At 37.6% G+C, this 19,884-nt stretch overlaps 1 protein-coding gene across 4 annotated transcripts in view; it reads right to left on the bottom strand.

The window, feature by feature from the left end:
* The window catches only part of IQUB (IQ motif and ubiquitin domain containing), a 64,409-nt gene that overhangs the window by 37,079 nt on the left and 7,446 nt on the right, over positions 1–19,884 (bottom strand). For 2 of the 4 annotated variants that reach the window (XM_009003157.5, XM_078343879.1), the window contains exons 2-6: positions 12,980–13,497; positions 10,940–11,074; positions 3,998–4,159; positions 3,741–3,913; positions 3,396–3,551 (exon numbers count right to left, since the gene is read on the bottom strand). In XM_009003157.5, the coding sequence (XP_009001405.4) occupies positions 3,396–3,551; positions 3,741–3,913; positions 3,998–4,159; positions 10,940–11,074; positions 12,980–13,493 (1,140 nt within the window). In that variant the 5' untranslated portion in view covers positions 13,494–13,497. The remainder of the gene's footprint in view (positions 1–3,395; positions 3,552–3,740; positions 3,914–3,997; positions 4,160–10,939; positions 11,075–12,979; positions 13,498–19,884) is intronic. The other 2 variants (XM_035254861.3, XM_078343880.1) reach the window with 1 other exon arrangement.

The raw sequence follows: 19,884 nt of genomic DNA, 5'->3' as shown, positions 1-19,884 counted from the left end.
CTCTGTCGCCCAGGCTAGAGTGCAGTGGCACGATCTCAGCTCTCTGTAGCCTCTGCCTCCTGGGTTCAGGTGATTCTCATGCCTCGGCCTCCTGAGTAGCTGGGACCACAGGCATGTGCCACTATGCCTGGCTAATCCTTGCATTTTTATTAGAGACAGGGTTTTACCCTGTTGCCGAGCTTGGTCTCCAACTCCTGGCCTCAAGTGATCTGTCCACCTCAGCCTCCCAAAGTACTGGGATTACAAGTATGAGCCACCGTGTCTGGCCTCATTCCAAAATATTTCTGAAATAAGTTCCAGACAAAATGAGGAAAGTTGATGATAGAAATTCATCAAAACATAATAGAGGAATATCTCCCACAGCAAGACATGAACTCTCAGAAAGGGTCCATCACCAAGTCTCAAGCATATTAAAATAAGATTACCAAATCCCAAGGATAAAGTGAAAATCCTGACAGCTTCTAGAAAGAGGAAACAAACAAAAGAGGGGGCAGAAAATGAAGAAAAGCTTAGTAAGGTTCTTGACTTATTCATGGAGAAGATATATAGCCTGATTAGATATGCACTTGGTATACAAATTTAGTTATGTTAAAAAATGTGTATGAGTAACTGTCCGAGGTACCAGAGCAACTCCATCTTGAATAGGAGCTAGTAAAATGAGGCTGAAACTTACTGGGCTGCATTCCCAGACAGTTAAGGCATTGTAAGCCTTAGGATAGGAGGTCAGCACAAGATACAGGTCATAAAAACCTCACTGATAAAACAGGTTGCAGTAAAGAAGCCGGCTAAATCCCATCAAAACCAAGATGGTGATGAGAGTGATCACTGGTTGTCCTCACTGCTACACTCCCACCAGCACCAAGACAGTTTACAAATGCCATGGGAACAACAGGAAGTTAACCTATATGGTCTAAAAAGTGGAGGCATGAATAATCCAACCCTTGTTTAGCATATAACCAAGAAATAACCATAAAAATGGGCAACCAGCAGCCCTCAGGTCTGCTCTGTCTATGGAGTAGCCCTATTCTTTCGTTCCTTTACTTTCTTAATAAACTTGCTTTTACTCTATGGACTTGCCCTGAATTAGTTCTTGTGCCAGATCCAAGAAACCTCTCTTGGGTCTGGATCAGGACCCTTTTCTCTAATATAACCACTAGAAAATAAAATACTTATTTCTGAACTGTGAAAGAACAAAAAAAGAAACATTTAATCAACAAAAAGAAAAGGCTAAAGAAAATAGGTAAGAATAATTAGTAAATAAAACAAGATGAAATGGCAAGAATGGGTCCAGAAATATAAGTGGTCAAACATATTATCTTTCTTGAAACAAGATTTAAAATAGTAAGCAGTGAATTCAAAACCTATTAAAAAACAAAATAAACATGACCCAAGTAGAAAGGAATCAAAGTTAAAAGAACTTATTAAATGGAAACGTACTCCCTATACAGGCTTTTAACAAATCCCTCTGTTTACAGGTCACACCTCACTTCTACCTCCCACAAAATCGCCAATTCACCTTGCAAGACTATGGGGCAAATCTATTTGGTTCTTGATGCCATCCTCCTTGGCAGGCATTTAGATTTTCACTTCCTCTGCTCTAGTAAGTCAAGTTAACACTTCTCCATCTGCTTCAAAAAAAAAAAACTGACATTTACTCTTCTCATGTATTCTTTGTCCTTGTATATTTATACTTTTAATATCATTTTTTAGAGTTTGGAAAATGACAGAAATTTCCAATTCCTTACCTAATACCCATCCTCTCTTACTTCCTCTTACTAAGAAGATATGATCTCACTGAGGAGCAACATTATGCTACTTTAAAAATACTTTTATCACACACTTTTGTAGTGGGGATAGTCATATGACATAGTTCAAGCCAATGAGATGCAACGAGAAGTCACTGGGTGGGGCTTTCCGGGGAAATCCTTGAAGGTGGCTTCATGGAACATGCTGCCTTGACTTTTCCCTTCTTCTCACATGGAATGTAGACATGATGAAAATTAGTCAACCATTTTATCTTCATACAGTAACAAGCTCATGGTGAGCTTAACGGATTAGAAAGATGAAAGGAGTTTATGATCCTGATAACATCATAGAGCCTCCACCCATTCCCAGTATAGCAAGACAGTAAAAATTAATTAAGACTGAGAAAGTAAAAAATCATCAGGCTGGAATAACAGGCACGAATAAGGTCAGCCACAAAATTAACAAAAAACAGTATTTCTCTCAAGGACACTCTACAACTATGAAATGTCTTAACAATCCTATTCTTTGAGTGACAACTATTTTCTTACTCACTGAGAACCTTTGTTCTCTAAATTCATAAACTATCAGTAACTTTGATGTTTGAAATTAGATCAGTAAGAAAGAAATATTCCACTCTTGCCTAGAGGTTCTACATCACTTTGACAGAGAGAAGCAGCCTCAATTTACAACCAAGGCCCTGAACTTCAGAGAACTTCAAAGAAATATTTCCCATCTGTTTTAACTTCATTTCCAAGGGAACATGACCTTGATCCACTTCATAGTCCAGACCTAATATTGACCCATTCATACACACCCTTGTTTTGCTTGAGACTATTACGATACTGTTCCACTTAAATCCCCCCCAAACTTCACTCTTCCCCAAATTATATAATAACTCCATATATTCCCTTATTTGGTGAAAATTCGTTTGGACTGAAAGGTAAATGTATCAGGCTGGAGTAACTGGCACTGATAAAGCCTGCTACAAAGTTAGCCCCATGGTTCCCCTGGTATACTCTCTCCTTCAGGGCAATTAAGTCAACAGACTTAACTTTTTTTCACTGCAAGTTTGTGTCTAAAGGTCTTGGGCTGAATAGCCTATCTCCAGATTTCTTGACATGTGAAAAGCAAAATCTCTTAAAGTCACCGCTTTCGGGTCATTTTTACTCACGGTAAAATGACGGAAGAAGGTAGATCAAATAGGTTGAAAGTAAAAGAATGAAAAAGGATAGACCATGCAAAAAAATAAAATAGAGTTGGAGTGGCTATGCTAATATTAGAGGAAATCAACTACTGTCCCATTTGCTTTCAATTAGTCTGGAACTTCCTTTGGTGATTCTACTGTGACAAGAGTTAAGGCCAAGAGACAGCAGTGTTGAGAAGGCTAATAATGGCCAAACACAATACACAAAGACACAAATCAGCTGAGTTTCCCTAAGAGAAAAGGCAGGATTAGGAGCATTTAGGATTCTGATCCTTTACATGGGGGAACACCGGAGATAAAGCCTGCTTTTGTTAGCAGTGAAACATGACCCAGACTCATGAGCATTCTTTCTCAAGCAAATGCGGCTTAGAGAAACAGACACACTCAGAACAACTGGCTTATATATCAAATCTTTAGTATTCATCCACAATAAAGGTTATCTCACCGCCTTTAGTCTTTGAGCATGGTATTCTGCTGCTGGAAAATACTTTCCTGGAGTTACCAGTTTGTCAGTCATATTTGATACATAGACACCAATGTTAGTCATCTGTGTAGATGCTGTATTTGTAGTTTGTTGGAGCTTTTTTTTCTCGAAAACTGTCTAAAAGAAAAACATTAAAAATTTAAATAAGTAGCCCTTATATTACACACATAAGGGGGTTTTCTACATATTTAATTTTCTTTATTAATTGCCATATAATTACTTAAGAGAAATTTGAGAGAGTCATACAGTACAACAATCATTGAGTCTATAGATTCAAAAACCTAAAGAAAAAAATTAAAATACTACCTGTGTATCCCTACAAAATACATTGGGTCTTTCAGGAATCTTTCTAGGTATGGTTTGTGTTCCAGCATTGTGATACTCTACTCCTGTTATTTTATGTCTGAATCCACCAAGAAATGGTTTGTGAAAGTCAGATCTGACAATCTCAACAGGTACCTGCTGGTATTGATCAATGCCTGAGAGAGAAAACCAAGAGTAATGAAAGTTCAGCTAAGAAGGGACTCAAAAATACTTTCTCTAAAAGACATCAAATAACTAACCAGTTTGGACAGTGACAGTTATGATTTGACAGACATCAGTTAATCCAACTATTCTTTTGACTGGATACTGATCTGGATTTGCAGAAAAGATTTCCACTTGTGCAATTTCCTGTGGCTTAACTCCATGTTGTATTAGAGTCTCATTATTCTTAAGAATTTTTCCTAAAATATGAAATAAAAATTTTAAAAGTTTTAGGACAAAGAAATGGCTATTGATTTTATTTTTTGTTTTGTAATTGACAAATAAAAATTGTATATTGTGTACAACGTGTTTTGACTATATATACATTGTGAAGTGGCTAAATAAAGCCATTAAATTGTCCATTACCTCATATACTTATCATTTTGGGGTCAGAACACTTAATATCTATTTTCTTAGCATTTCAAATATGTAATAATTATTATTAATTATAGTCACCATTTCTAGAAAAGGCTAATTATACAGTCTCATTTTAAGGAGATGGAAAATATCAAAGGTGCTCATAGGAACACATATCATTTAATTATTAAATATAGTATTAGTAGTTTCTACCTCTTGCTCTGATGTTAGTACAGAAAACTCCATAATAGAGTTTTCATGGCATTTTTGAGCAAGGATTCATCATTATAAATAATGCTACATTATAAATAACTCTAAATTCATCAGGAATATAAATATATAATAACCATGAAACTCCATAAACATTTAAGAAATAAAAACATTCTATGGTATGAGCAGAATAATATGCTAAACATTCACTCTATTTAAAAAAAAAACATGGAAAGTGTTAAATGTAAGTACAGGACATACCCATATCAAGAGGAAGGATAATTAAATACCCACGCTATCCCCCATATTAGTTTGTTCTCACATTGCTATAAAAACTACCTTAGACTGCATAATTTATAAAGAAAAGGCATTTAGGCCATGTATGGTGGTTCATACCTGTAATACCAACATTTTGGGAGGCAGAGATGAGCAGATCACTGTGGCCAGGAGTTCATAACCAGCCTGGCCAACATGGGGAAACCCCATCTCTGCTAAAAATACAAAACTGAGTCAGGCCAAGGTGGTACATGCCTGTAATGCTAGCTACTCAGGAGGCTGAGGCAAGAGAGAATTACTTAAACCAGGGAGGAAGGGGTTCCAGTGAGCCAAAATCACACCACTGAACTCAAGCTTGAGTAACGGAGCAAGACTCTGTCTCAAAAAATGAATAAAAAGAGGTTCAACTGGCTCACCATTCCACAAACTGTACAGGAAGCATGGCTGGGGAGGCCTCCGGAAAATGTGGCAGAAGGTGAAGAGAAAGGAGGAACCATCTTACATAGCTGGAGAAGGAGAAAGAGTATGAAGGAGGTGGTGCTACATACTTTTGAACAATCAGATCTCATGAGAACTCACTCACTATCAAGAAGAGAGCAAGGGGGAAATCCATCCCTATGATTCAATCACCTCATGGACCCCTCCTCCAACACTGGGGATTACAATTCAGCATGAGATTTGGGCAGGGACACAAATCCAAACCATATCATTCTGCCCCAGCCCCTCCCACATCTCATGTGCTTCTCACATTGCAAAATACAATCATCCCTTCTCAACAGTCTCCCAAGTCTTAACTCATTTCAGCATTAACTTAAAAGTTCACAGACCAAAGTCTCATCAGAGGCAAGGCAAGGCCCTTCTACCTATGATCCTATAAAATGAAAAAGAAGTTAGATACTTCCAAGATACAATGGGAGCATAGGTGTTGGGTAAACATACCCATTCCAAAATGGAGAAATCAGCCAAAACAAAGGGGCTACAGGTCCCATGTAAGTTCAAAACCCAGCAGAGCAATTACTGAATCTTAAGGCTCCAAATAATCTCCTTTGATTCCATGTCTCACATCCAGGCAAGACTGATGCAAGGGGTGGGCTCACAAGGCCTTGGGAAGCTCTGCACCTGTGGCTCTGCAAGGCTCAGCTCACATGGCTGCTCTCAAGAGCTGGCACTGAGTCCCTGTGGCTTTGTCAGATGCACAGTACCAGCTGCTAATGGATCTACCATTCTGGAGTCTGGAAGATGGTGGCCCTCTTCTCATAACTCCACTGGGCAGTGCCACAGTGAGGACTCTGTGTGGGGGATCCAATCATATATTTCCCCTCTGCACTGCCCTAGCAGAGGTTTTCTATGAGGACTCTGCTCCTGAAGTCAACTTCTGCCTGGACATCCAGACATTTCCATACATCCTCTGAAAACTAGGCTGCGGCTCCCAAGCCTCAACTCTTGCCCTCTGTGTACCCATAGGCTTAATATCACATGGAAGCCACCAAGGCTTATGGTTTCCACCCTCTGGAGCAACAGCCTAAGACATATCTGGGATATGTCTTTTAGCCACAGCAGGAGCTGGAGTGGCTGGGACATAGGCAGAAGTGTCCTGAGTGGCAATGGGCCTGGCCCACAAAACCACTTTTCCCTCCTAGCCCTCTAGGCCTGTGACAAGAAGGGCTGCCATGAAGGTTTCTAAAATGGCTTTGAGGCATTTTCCCCACTGTCTTGGCCACTAACATTTGGCTCCCCTTTATTCATGCAAATTTTACAGCCTGCTTTAATTCCTCCCTTGAAATAGGGTTTTTCTTTTCTGCCACATGGTCAGGTTACACATTTTCTTGACTTTTATGCTCAGCTTCACTTTTAAATGTAAGTTCCAGTTACAGATCATCTCTGCTCACATGTATGATCATATACTCTTAGAACCAGGTAGGCCACATTTTGAACACACTGTTGCTTAGAAATTTCTTCCACCAGATACCCTAAATCATCACTTTGAAATTCAAAGTTCCACAGATCCCTAAAGCAAGGATGCAATGCTGCCAGTCTCTTTGCTAAAGCATAGCACATGTGTCCTTTACTCCAGCTCTCAATGAGTTCTTCATTTCCATCTGAGACTACCGCAGCCTGGACTCCATTGTCCATATCGCTATCAGCATTTTGGTCACAACAATTAACAAGTCTCTACTAAATTCCAAACTTTCCCTCATCTTCCTGTCTTCTTCAAAGGCCTCCAAACTGCTCCAACTTCTGCCCATTACCCAGTTCCAAAGCTGCTTCCATATATTCAGATATCTTTAGAGCAATCTTTAGAGCAGACTAAAACTTTCTGTATTAGTCTGTTCTCGCATTGCTATAAAGAACTACTTAAGACTAGGTACTTTATGAAGAAAAGAGGGTTAACTGGCTCAAAGTTCTATGGGATGTACAGAAAGCGTGGTTGTGGAGGCCTCCGGAAACACAATCATAGCAGAAGGTGAAGAAGGAGGCATGTCTTACATGGCTGGAACAGGGGGAAAAGAGCAAAAGAGGAGGTGCTAAACACCTTTCAAAAACCAGATCTCATAATAACTCACTATTACAAGAACAGCAAGGGGGAAATCTGCCCCCACGATCCAATCACCTCACACAAGATAGAATACAATTGGGGAATACAATTCAACACTGGGGAAGGCAATTCAACATGAGATTTGCGTGGGGACACAAATCCAAACCATATCACCTCCAGCACAGAGAAGCATATATGCAGAATCCCTTACTTTCTCTCTTTTCATAACCAGAAACTCACATAAATTAATTCATGCCATGATGAAGGTAAGCCTCAGTTTTGTGCTAGAAAAAGTGTACATTGCTTAATTTTTATCATGCTATTGTTTTAACTTCTACTCACTCCTCCCCCATCTGCCCAGTCACTACTGTATTCAGTAAACTGACTAATTTTCTTTCTCTATTTTAAGGCATACAAAAAAGTAATTATGTGACTGACTGCTATTTTGTGTTATGGAAACTTTATTGATGGACTCTATATTAATCTTCAAATTTGTGGCCCTTCTAAATTTCAGTTAGGAATGTGAACGCATCAAAAGCTTTACTCATTCAAATTTATCAGACACCACTACAGTCTCCAACTTACAATGATAATGGCTCAACTTACAATTTTATGGCTTTACAATGATGCAAAAGCCACACACATTTAGTAGAAACTAGGCTTTGAGTACCTATACAATCATTCTGTTTTCATTTTCAGTGCAGTATGCAATAAGTTATGTAAGATATTCAACACTTATAAAATAGTCCTTGCATTAAATAATTTTGCCCAACCATAGGCTAATGTAACTGTTCTGAGTACATTTAGGGTAGGTTAGGCTTACTAAATGCAGTTGTTACATATGATGCTTTTAATTTATGATGGGTTTACTGAGACATAACCCAATATGAGGAGCATCTGTAGTCTATTTTGGCTATGTTCAAGAAAGCACATTCTAAGATATCTGAGTTTCTATTTCACACTCTAAATTCTTCAGTTAAAAAATTAACATTTGGGCCAGCCGTGAGGCTCACGCCTGTAATCCCAGCACTTTGGGAGGCCAAGGTGGGCAGATCACAGGGTCAGGAGTTTGAGATCAGCCTGGCCAATAAAATGAAACTTTGTCTCTATCAAAAATACAAAAATTAGCCGGGCATGGTGGTGCATGCCTGTAGTCCCAGCTACTCAGGAGGCTGAGGCAGGAGAATCACTTGAACCTGGGAGGCGGAGGTTGCAGTGAGCCAACATCACGCCACTGATTCCAGGCTAGGTGACAGAGCGAGACTCCATCTCAAAAAACATTAACATGAATGTCATATGGACCTTAAAATAGGTTGAATAATGGCCCCAAGTATGTCTACATCCTAATCTCTAGGGCCTATGAATATGGAAAAAGTGGCTTTGCAGATTTAATTGAGAATTTTGAGCTGGAAAGATTTTCCTGGATTATCTGGCTGGGCCTTAAATGTAATCACAAGTCCCCTTATAAGAGGAAGGAAGAGGAAAATTTATTGACAGGGGAGAAGGCCATATGAAAGAAGCAGAAAGAGATTTGAAAATGCTACAGTTCTGGGTTTTTTAATGGAGGAAGGAGCTAATAAGGCAAGAAAAACAGGGAATGCAGCTCTAGAAGCTGGAGGGGCAAGGAAGTAGATTCTTTCAGAGCCTCCAGAGGGACAGCAGCCCTGTAGACACCACCTTGATTTTATCTCAACGAAATTAATTTTGGATTTTTTGCCTCCAGAACCATAAGCAAAATATATGTGTAGCTTTAAGCCACTAAGTTTGTGACTGTTAGAACAGCCATAGGAAAGCAATACCGGTTCCCAGAGCCCTCTTCATTTCTATACTTATTTCTGTAATGGGCTTAATCTCACCACACTGGAGCTCAAGTTCTAGTACTAGCAAAAAGCACTTTAGAGGATGGCTGGCATAGAATCAAGCTCTTTTGTAACTGCTGCTGGCATAAGCCGGTTACCCAGTGGTGATGCCTGGTACTTAAAGAAAGGTCATGAAGTACAGAGAGAACAGAGAACCCCTTAAGTACCATTAGCTGGCTACTACAACCTCAAAGCGCTCTCTCATCCAGATTTGCACTTCACCTTACCGTTAATGCCCAGCAGTTGCAGATGCCCTCCGGAGTCACACCTATGTGGAAGTTCACACTCTGCCACTTACCAGTTTTGCAAGTCTGCACAAGTTTCTTGAGTTTCAGTTTCCTTCTCCCAAAATAAAAGTTACTAGTAATTCCTACATCAAAAGGCTGTTGTGTGGATTAAATTACAATGTAGGCCAAATATTTTTGGAAGTACTAGCACACAGTATGTGCTCAATAAATTAATCGCCAACACCAACAGTATGGTCATAATCATTATTACTAACAATTATTTAAATTTTAGCTTTTGGGTATTGAATCAAGTTTTAACAATCACTTATCTGAACACATGTACAGCTTACTTTTGGAGTACATTTACTATAATAGATTTTTAAAAATAATTTGGAAATTCAATTGCTTTTCTCTGGAAACTTTTTGTGGCATCTTTATAAGTCAATATCAAAACTGTTTAAAATATTAGGATCCGTTCAGGCATATTCTATAGAAGCACATATTTAGGTGTGTTAGTCCGGTAAACTGTAACAGTTAATTAAGTTATATCCTCTCATGACACGAGACTAATATAACTTCAGTGGGCTGTTCAATGTCATCCACAAAATATAAATATACCTATCATCATGGAAATGTGAATTGACCTTAATGCACAGAATACTCATACATCCTTTCCAGTCCTCTTCCTGTTCTACACAATCTCTTTGATCATCCATTTTTTCAATCGCATCTCCACCCACTACCCATATAAAATCTACTTCCAGCCTCTCAACACTTCTTACCACTTCTCAAAACTTCCACATTTTCTCACCTCTTTGTGACTTGGCACAAGTGTTATCACTTTAATTAAATGAAACTTTCTTGAATCTACTAAGTTCCTTCCCTTGTTCCCACAGCTTTTTGTGCATATTTCTATGAAAGTGTTTACACGTTAGGTGGCAGCTACTGCATGCATCCTTTTCCTTACTAGTCTAAATAATTTCAAAACAGGAATCTTATTTCATGTTTCTCTGTATCTTCTTTTTTTTCTTTTTGAGATGGAGTTTCGCTCTTGTTACCCAGGCTGGAGTGCAATGGCGCGATCTCGGCTCACCGCAACCTCTGCCTCCTGGGTTCAGGCAATTCTCCTGCCTCGGCCTCCCGAGTAGCTGGGATTACAGACGCGCGCCACCATGCCCAGCTAATTTTTTTTTATATTTTTAGTAGAGACGGGGTTTCACCATGTTGACCAGGATGGTCTCAATCTCTTGACCTTGTGATCTACCCGCCTCGGCCTCCCAAAGTGCTGGGATTACAGGCTTGAGCCACCACGCCGGGCCTTATATCTTCATTTCTTAGCAAAGTATCTAGAATAAAGTAAGCCCTTACAAAATGTGTGTTGAATGAGTGAATGCATAATCACAATATAATGCTCAATGAGTATCAAGATACTTAGTTTTTAAAATCAAAGATCTTGATTGTTTACATGCTAAAACTAGAAAAGGCTTGAAATGTCTTATTAGCCTCCAAACTTACCTGAGTATCTTATCTGTAGTATAGAATGTGGGATTCCTAATAAGTGTGAAAAATGGTCCTTGAGATGTTTAAGAATGATATCAACCTTAAAAGGCATTACAATTTCCTGGCCCACTGGAGTAAGTACAACTTTTACTGTAAATTAAAAGAGAAAAGAAAGAATTATAGTCAAATATAGCAAAGGTCAGCAAACTATGGTCCACAAACAGATACAGAATTACGTGTTAATAATTACATAAAATGCAAGTTGTTCTTGCTAGTGTTTCCCTGCTGTGCCCCAATGATAACAGTATGTTTTTAATTTTCTACAGGGAAAAGTGACCAACATTTAGTTGCTCTGAAAAATCAATCCATAAACTCAGAAATTAGCTCTAATATTCAATACCTGGCATGTATTGTTCAGATATAAGCATAGGAAACATCTCATAAAATCAGGCACTTTTGCATAGTGAATTTAGGAAAGAGAGACCTGAGACACAGAGGGTGTCCCAGAATTTAGAAATGCAATATAACTACTTTTCACAGAGAAGGACATTATATGGCTCAATCCCCTCTAGAAAAGAAAGAATCAAGACATTTACATATTAAAAAATTTAAAAAGTTATTATAAAATGATTATCTGTTCACAAATATAGGAGAGAAATACAGTATGTAAAAAGTAATTAATATGAGTAAATTATTTTATTTTACATCTATATACTTCAAATTTTAATGGAGAAGGTGTGAGAAGATGAAGTATAAAATGCAGACTACATACCAAAAAAGTACTATGTATTTCTAGATGCCTGAAATTATAGTTTTCAGGCATGGCAAAATTTAAGTAGACACTGGTAATGCTAAGGTTCTCTAAGCTTGTTAAAATTTGTTCTCACAGTTCTCTTTCAACAAAGAGAATATTATCACAGATGGTAAACTATAAGAAGGCTATTGTAATTGTCTTATTTGTGTAAAAAACTATAATAAATTCCAAATTTTTAATAGTAGTTACTTCTTAAGCTTTTGGAAACAGAAATGTGTTAAGGGATTTGTGAAGCTAAGGAGGTACAGAACCAAGACAACAGTTTTTTTTTAAATCACCATGTGTTTGTTATAAGTTACAATATCAGGGAATGACAGAAATACCCAAAAATGAAACCTAAATTTACGTTAAATACTAAAATTGAGAGATACCTGCTTCAGTTAGGTATAATTAGCCTTAGGTAGTTTTCTCTCCCTTCTTTTCATTCTTTACTTATATGTACACATTACACAAGGGTAAACTACCCCACTAGATTCAAAAGCTACATTTTGCCAGCCAAACTAAGCTGCTGTTATTGATGTTGTTAAATCATAGTTCATGTTCTCCATTCTGTAGGCAGAAACACTCTCAAAACTCATTTACAAGGAGGAAAAGGAGCAGTCAGTTAAAGCAAGTAGGAGAGTTCTCTGTGTAACCACATTATTGCTGCTGCCACTGTGCTGTTGTTGAGAATGTAATAAAAGCTACTATATGCCATCGACATTATTTTATGTCTTTAAAATTAACCTACAGTGAACAATCATGACTTTTCTAAAGGAAAATATAAGTTAACACTAAACTGACTATAGAAATACGTAAAAGCAACATGATATACGGAATGATTGACCACTGGATACGAAACTAGAAAATCTGTTGTCTAGTTCCCATCCACCTCTTGCTATTTAGGTACAACAATTAATTCCAAATTGGCATGCAAAATAATTCCCATTTTAGTCAACAATTTCTCCATCATTTTCCAAGGTCCCTAAACATTTTTAAAACCTACTTTCTTTGAAAAAAATAAATAAATATCCATTTTTAACTTTAATGTTGGCCATCATTGATGGAAAATAGATACTGCAAAATAGAGAGGCTTTTACAAATAGTTAAGATATTCAAGCGATGTAACTCTGGAAGTTTGGTGGATAAGGGAAAGGAATATAAAATATAAAACAAATATACAAGCAAAAATAAGCCAACAAGGAAAAGCAATCATTTTTCAAAACAAGAAAATGAAATAGCCTATCTTCCTTAGGTAGTACCTGTTGCTAGAGAATCTTCCTTTGATTCGTGTAAAGACTCCTTTATAGCCTTTATTTTATCCAGAAATGCCAAACTATCATGATTTGGACTCTGCATTGCAAATTGCCTTTCATGATATAGTGGAGTACATGAAGCTTGTCTTGGTGATATAACCTCTTCCATGAGTTGTTCATTGTCTGGTTCCATGCTTGAAAAGCTTTGGGCACTCTGCTCCTCAACGTGCATTGCACGGCTCTCATTGAATTGTTCTAGTCCAGATTCATGTGCACGGCTCTCATTGATTTGTTCTAGTCCAGATTCATGTGCACGGCTCTCATTGAATCGTTCTAGTCCAGATTCATGTGCACGGCTCTCATTGAATTGTTCTAGTCCAGATTCATGCTCTTCAGTTTGATCTGACTCTTCAGGCTCTTCTGAGGGAACCGGAATAGTGACAGTGTCAAAAGCATCATCAGTTTCTTCTGTTGAATCATCTATATTCTGAGCTTCATATTTATCCTCCTGACTAGACATTTTCCTGAATTAAGAAAAATAAACGTTTACTACATAAAGTTTCTACACCAAAAATCAAATTTTTTGCTAGCACAGAGTAATATTCATAATATTCAAGTAAAATATTGTTCATTTAAAAAATGTTTATTATCTCAGTAATGGCATCAGATTTAAATAAAGCTTAAAAGAATAAATTCGACAGGAATACTCTGCAAATATATGGAAAAACATTTTAAAATCTCATCATTTCTTCCTTATTTAATGAAGAATGTCATGTGAAAAGACTTTTTGAATTATCTTTTTTTTCTGAATACAAAATTGATAAATAGATGCTTCTAGGATTACAAATGATTAGAAACTCCAAGGAACCAGCCAGCTCTATAGCAAGTGAACCCTAAACAAAATACACTTTTTGTAGTAGCTCTGCTCTTATAAATTGTAGCAGAGGTGTGCAATGACATCTGCTCCCCCAAATATACCTATTACAACTAATATAGGTTAATCTTGGAGTTGACTACACCTACAGCTATAGCAACCAAGAACTTGGGTTTGGAGGACAAGACGACAGCATCTAAAAGCTTGGGCCAGGATAGTCCAGGGCATCCCAGAGCCAGGCTGCAGAAGCAGGAGCTAAATCACAGAAGCAAATGGCCAATATAGCAGGGAGCCCATCTATAGAAGTCAGGAAGAGAAAATAGGGAAGATAGCCACAAGACAAGATTTCTATGACAAAGGCAAGGGCAATATGAAACCTTGGAACAGTAGTGAGGTGGAAAAGCTCTCTCTGGGCTTCTACTTTGAGCACAAATCTTTATGGAGAAAATAAATTCACCCATAGCCAGTGGAATTGTCTGGCTACTAGATTATATATTTTTAAAAATGGAAACATCTGCAATAAAAATATATAATTGTTGATATCAGTGAATAAGCTATTTAAGATTAGAGAGAGTTGAAGAAAAAATTAGTAAACTGGAAGATAAATAAAACTATTTTATATACAATGATGCAAAGAGATAGGATATAAAAAATATGAGACTAAAAGCCAGGGAAAAGAAAGCCTAGCATGTTTTTGCTAAGCATATATTTTGTTGTGATTTTGTACTGTAAAACCAAAAAACAACTAAGAAGATGCATCAGAGACTATATGTGGTCTTTGTAGCCTAAAAATGACCTGTGAAAAGTCATTTTCATAAAGTGTTTGCCAGCTCCTAAACTAACATGTGTCAAAATGGAGTCCCAAAAGCAAATAATAGAAAGATAGAGGAGAAAAAATATTTGTTATGTATTATTTATTCTTTTTGAGACAGAGTCTTGTTCTGTCACCCAGGCTGGAGTACAGTGGTCCAATCTCAGCTCACTGCAACCTCTGCCTCCCAGTTTCAAGTGATATTCCTGCCTTAGCCTCCTGAGTAACTGGGACTACAGGTATGTGCCACCACACCCAGCTTATTTTTGTATTTTTAGTAGAGGCAGGGTTTTGCCATGTTGGCCAGGCTTGTCTCAAAGTCCTAGCCTCAAGTGATTTGTCTGCCTCAGCCTCCCAAAGTTCTGGGATTACAGGTGTAAGTCATGATGCCCAGCCAGGAAAAATATTTTAAAAGGTAATAGCTGAGAGATTTTCAAAACTGATAAAATAATATGGATCCCCAGATCCAGGAAGCAAAATATAAATATATACCAAACAGGTTAAATAAAAATTAGTAGCCATACACATTGTTATGAAATTACAGAATATCAAAGACAAAGAAAAGGTCCTGAAAGTACAGTGATAAAGAACATACATCTACTGTTTTGTATCATATTAATTTACTGACATAAATACAAAGAAAAGTAAAATCACTGCAGACTTATCAGAAAAATAGGAGCCAATGTAATAATAGGTTAACTGAAAGATGATAACTATCAACCTAGAATTGTGCACCCCGCAAAATTTGCTCTCAAGAAAGAAAACAGAAGCATTTACAAGTTAGTTACTAAGTTACCACTAAAATGTTTGCTCTAAAGGAACTTCTAAAGAAAATACTCAAAGGAGGAAAATGATTTCAAAAATGTCTGAAGTGCAACTCGGCAAGGTAAATGTATAAAACCATAAACACATGGGTAAATCCAAACAAATACTGTCAATACAAAATGATAGTAAATTGAAATATTAGACAGTAATATGTAATTGGGAAGGGAAAAACTAACCTGTCTCAAATCCTTATTCCGTTTTTTGTTTGTTTGTTTTTATATTTTGGGAGTACAAGTACAGTGCAGTTTTGTTATGTTAATCTATTGTATAGTGATGAAGTCTTGGCTTTCATTGTGACCATCACCCAAATGGTATAAATGGTAACCAGTGAGTAAATTCTCATCCCTCATGCCCTTCCCATGCTCCCATTCTTTCATCTCTCCAATGTCTATTATTCCACTCTCTATGTTCATATGTAGATGTTATCTCACTCCCACTTATAAGTGAGAACATACAGTATTTGATTTTCTGTTTCTGAGTTATTTCACGTAAAATAATGGCCTCCCATTCCAAGGGGGATATATTCCTAACCCTAGACTTTGTTACTTATATATGCATAGTTAAATCTCAACTACAAACAATCAAAAAACAAAAACACAGTTTTTAAATCCCAAAGCAAATAAGAGGGGAAAAAAGTGAAATCAGAAAAACTGAACAACAGCTCAATTTTAGAAAAGGTCAAGAAACTTCTTTGGGCTCTCACCCGCACACACACACACACACACACACACACACACACAAACACAACTGCATTTTGATGATTTTATCCTGTAACAGAGCTTAGTGATCTGATTAGAAAGAGAATATCATAATGAAGCCCTAACTCCTGGCAACATACTCATCTACCCTCTTTGGAGAGTCTGAGGTAATGCTTTTGTTTCTATCTGAGGAGTCATCCTCACCCCAAACTGGCCAAAATGGTATCTTCTAAAAACAGCAATAGCAACAAAATCAAGAACTTCTGCTCTTCAGAAAACACAACCGGGAGAATAAAAAGACAAATCATAGACTGGAAGATACTTTTCACAAAATGTATATCTGTTAAAGGACTTATATCCAGGCTATATAGAGAATATGAAGAAAAAATCATATTTAAATAGGGTAAAATATTTAAACAGACACTTCAGCAAAGAACACATATAGAAGGCAATTAAGCAGGGCCAGGCTGAGGTTGAGGCAAGTGAAGTGCCTGCGCTGCTCTACACTCATACTCGTGTCTGAAAATGAATGCCTCCTAAAATTTTGGGCCTAGGTGTGTCATTTGCTTCACCCCGGTCTCAGTCCTGAGAACAAACACCTAAAAAGAAGCTCAGTATCATTAGTCATTTTAAAAATGGAACTTCAAATCACAATGAGATATTACTATCTACCTATTAGAATAATTAAAATAATGATTAAAGCTCTCTAATAGCAAGTGCGAGTGAGTAAGCCTAAAGGCAAGTGGTACACACAACAACATGGATGAAACTCAAATCATGCTCAAATTATGAAGAAGCAAACTCTACTAAGGCTGTGTACTATTGACTCTATATGACAAATCCTAGGGTTAGAAGATACACCAGAAGCCTGAGGGCAAAGGTAAGAGTTGACTACAGAAGGATGTGGGGATTTTTTATGTAATGGAAATATTCAAAATCTCAATTGTGGTAGTGATTACACAAACTATGTGTTTATTAAAACGCATTAACACTCCAGACTAAAGAGTGTAAATTTCATTGTTTCTAGATTATCACTTACTAGAAAGTTGTAACAAAAAGTAAAAGCAACTAATGTTCCTTTCAGTAGGAAAAAAAAAGTGTACTCTTAAGACTAAGACTAAAGGAATTTCAATAACAATAACAATTATTGAAAACTGATGAGGCAGAAAAGAACTGATCCCAGATGTAAGGTGAGAGGTACAGGAAATGATAAATAGCAAAGAAAGTGAAAATATATGGGTAAACATAAATGTACTTTGGCTGTATAAAAATAACGTCACGTACCCCAAAACCTAAAATGCAATTTTAAAAAAATGGGAAAAAGACCGGGCGCGGTGGCTCAAGCCTGTAATCCCAGCACTTTGGGAGGCCGAGGCGGGTGGATCACGAGGTCAAGAGATCGAGACCATCCTGGTCAACATGGTGAAACCCCGTCTCTACTAAAAATACAAAAAATTAGCTGGGCACGGTGGCGCGTGCCTGTAATCCCAGCTACTCAGGAGGCTGAGGCAGGAGAATTGCCTGAACCCAGGAGGCGGAGGTTGCGGTGAGCCGAGATCACGCCATTGCACTCCAGCCTGGGTAACAAGAGCGAAACTCCGTCTCAAAAAAAAAATGGGAAAAAGGAAAAAAAATAATAATAATGTCACAAAGTCATACACACAGAGAAATACAAAATAATCATATGGCATATCTGTTGTGAGGGATGAAAATGATGAAAAGGGCATCTACCTTATCATAATTCCTGAATCTGGATACGTGTTTTATGTGGCTTTCTGGCCTTGTGCTATACTTAACAATAAAGAAGCTAAACAAAAAAGAAGAGGAGGATGAAGTACTCTATATGTCGACAAAAGTCACACCCCAAGATACATTAAGTGAGAAAAAGAAAGAAAGTGAGAAATAAGAATATATATTTGTGTTTGCATCTGGAGAAAGAAATATTCAGAAAAGCATGAAAGAAACTAAGAAAGCGAGTTACCTGATGAGGGGCAAAGAGCATAGAAAGTAGCCAGAAGAAGGGTGGGCTCCAGAATTCTCAATGTATTATTTGTAATATTTTCATGTTTAAACAATGTAAACATATTACCTGTTTTAGAAATTATATACTAAGACATCATAGGCTAGTAGAGTAGGAAAAACACAAGAAGGCTGGGAGAGTATGTGATCAAGAGTGCTAAAGCCTCTTTAGGAATAGGAACGAAGAATTATGACAGATCTGAGATTTTAGCCTACCGACAAGCTAACACTTTAGCCTGCCATAGTTTCATGAATGCTGTCAGAATACATAAGACTCCTGGATCAGAGACAAAGGACTTTATTACTCATGGCACAGCAGATAGCATGAGCTTTATAGTCACACAGGATCCCTGTGCTCCCAAATCCCAGAAGGAAAGTGTGGAATGGCCCAATGAGATGCTATACACACAGTGGGTTTGCATCACAGCTAAGGAACCCCAAGCTTAGAAACTCCAATCCTTTATAATGGACTGCAAGCAAATGTGCCCAACCTTTGCCTGGGAGGAAGACGTTATACTAGACAGTCTTATGTTGTTATTATACTAGACAGATAAACCTGACCTCTGTTTTAGAAAGAGACTCTTTATCTTTTAAGACTGTTCACTATACAAATATCCTTGAAAAGAAAATTCAAAACAAAGCTGTCAGTGTCTCTTAAGTAGAAATGCTAGAGAACCATGGGGAACTGCCCTCCATGAAGAATAAGAATCATCCATAGATCAACCCCAAAAAAGCCTCTGAGAGTCAGCATCTAGTGATTATTCTCATACCAATCTAGTAAGAATGACCATTTCACAAAAGAAACTGCATTGTCTTTCCTACAGCCGGCAAGAACAATGCTTGCTCACCTATGCTCTGAAACTTTGACAGGTTCCATCTGACACTAACCAGTATGAATAAGGCCCCATTTAATAGACACAACATTTAAAAGCACCCCCAAGGTATAGACACCTAAAGGGGAAGCCATGCCTATATCTAACTAATAAGGTGGAAAAAGATTAAACCAGCTTGAATGCCCAGCAAGGCATGAAAGTTGATCTAATGGGCCTAAGGTAATAAATTTCATAACTGTAACATGAGTAAATTATATCTAACAGTATAATAAAACAATAATATAACACAACCAAGGAAGGTCTACTTTTAGTCATCCTTTATTTTTTTTTTCCTTTTGCTCACCTATTATCCAGCCACTCAAAAAGCACTGTCATTACTGACCTGATAATTTAGTCTCAGTCTACTCTTGTCTGTCATCCTGTCATATTTCGACAGTACTACTGCAATAGTCAGAGAAATATTTTTTAAGGAAACTCATACCATGCCCCTCTCGTCCTTACTTAAAACACCTCTGAAATAAAATGCTTTCTAGAATAAAACCCAAACTACTCACCATGGCCTACAAGGTCCTAAATTTACCTAGCCCTTGCCTCTCTGACCTCATCTTCTAATCAACCCCACCTTTTACCATATCTTTTACCATATCTTGGGTTGATCTCCCTCTTGAGGCTTTTGTATTTTATGCTTCCTCTGTCTATAAATCCTTTTTTTTTTTTTTTTTTTTTTGAGATAGATTCTGGCTCTGTCGCCCAGGCTAGAGTGCACTGTTGTGGTCTCAGCTCACTGCAACCTCTGCCTCCTGGTTCAAACAATTCTCCTGCCTCAGCCTCTCAAATAGCTGAGATTACAG

This window comes from Callithrix jacchus, chromosome 11, assembly GCF_049354715.1.
Source record: "Callithrix jacchus isolate 240 chromosome 11, calJac240_pri, whole genome shotgun sequence".
Lineage (NCBI taxonomy): Eukaryota > Metazoa > Chordata > Mammalia > Primates > Cebidae > Callithrix > Callithrix jacchus.
The sequence above is the reverse complement of the archived record's forward strand: the minus strand, read 5'-3'. Positions and strand labels throughout refer to the sequence as shown.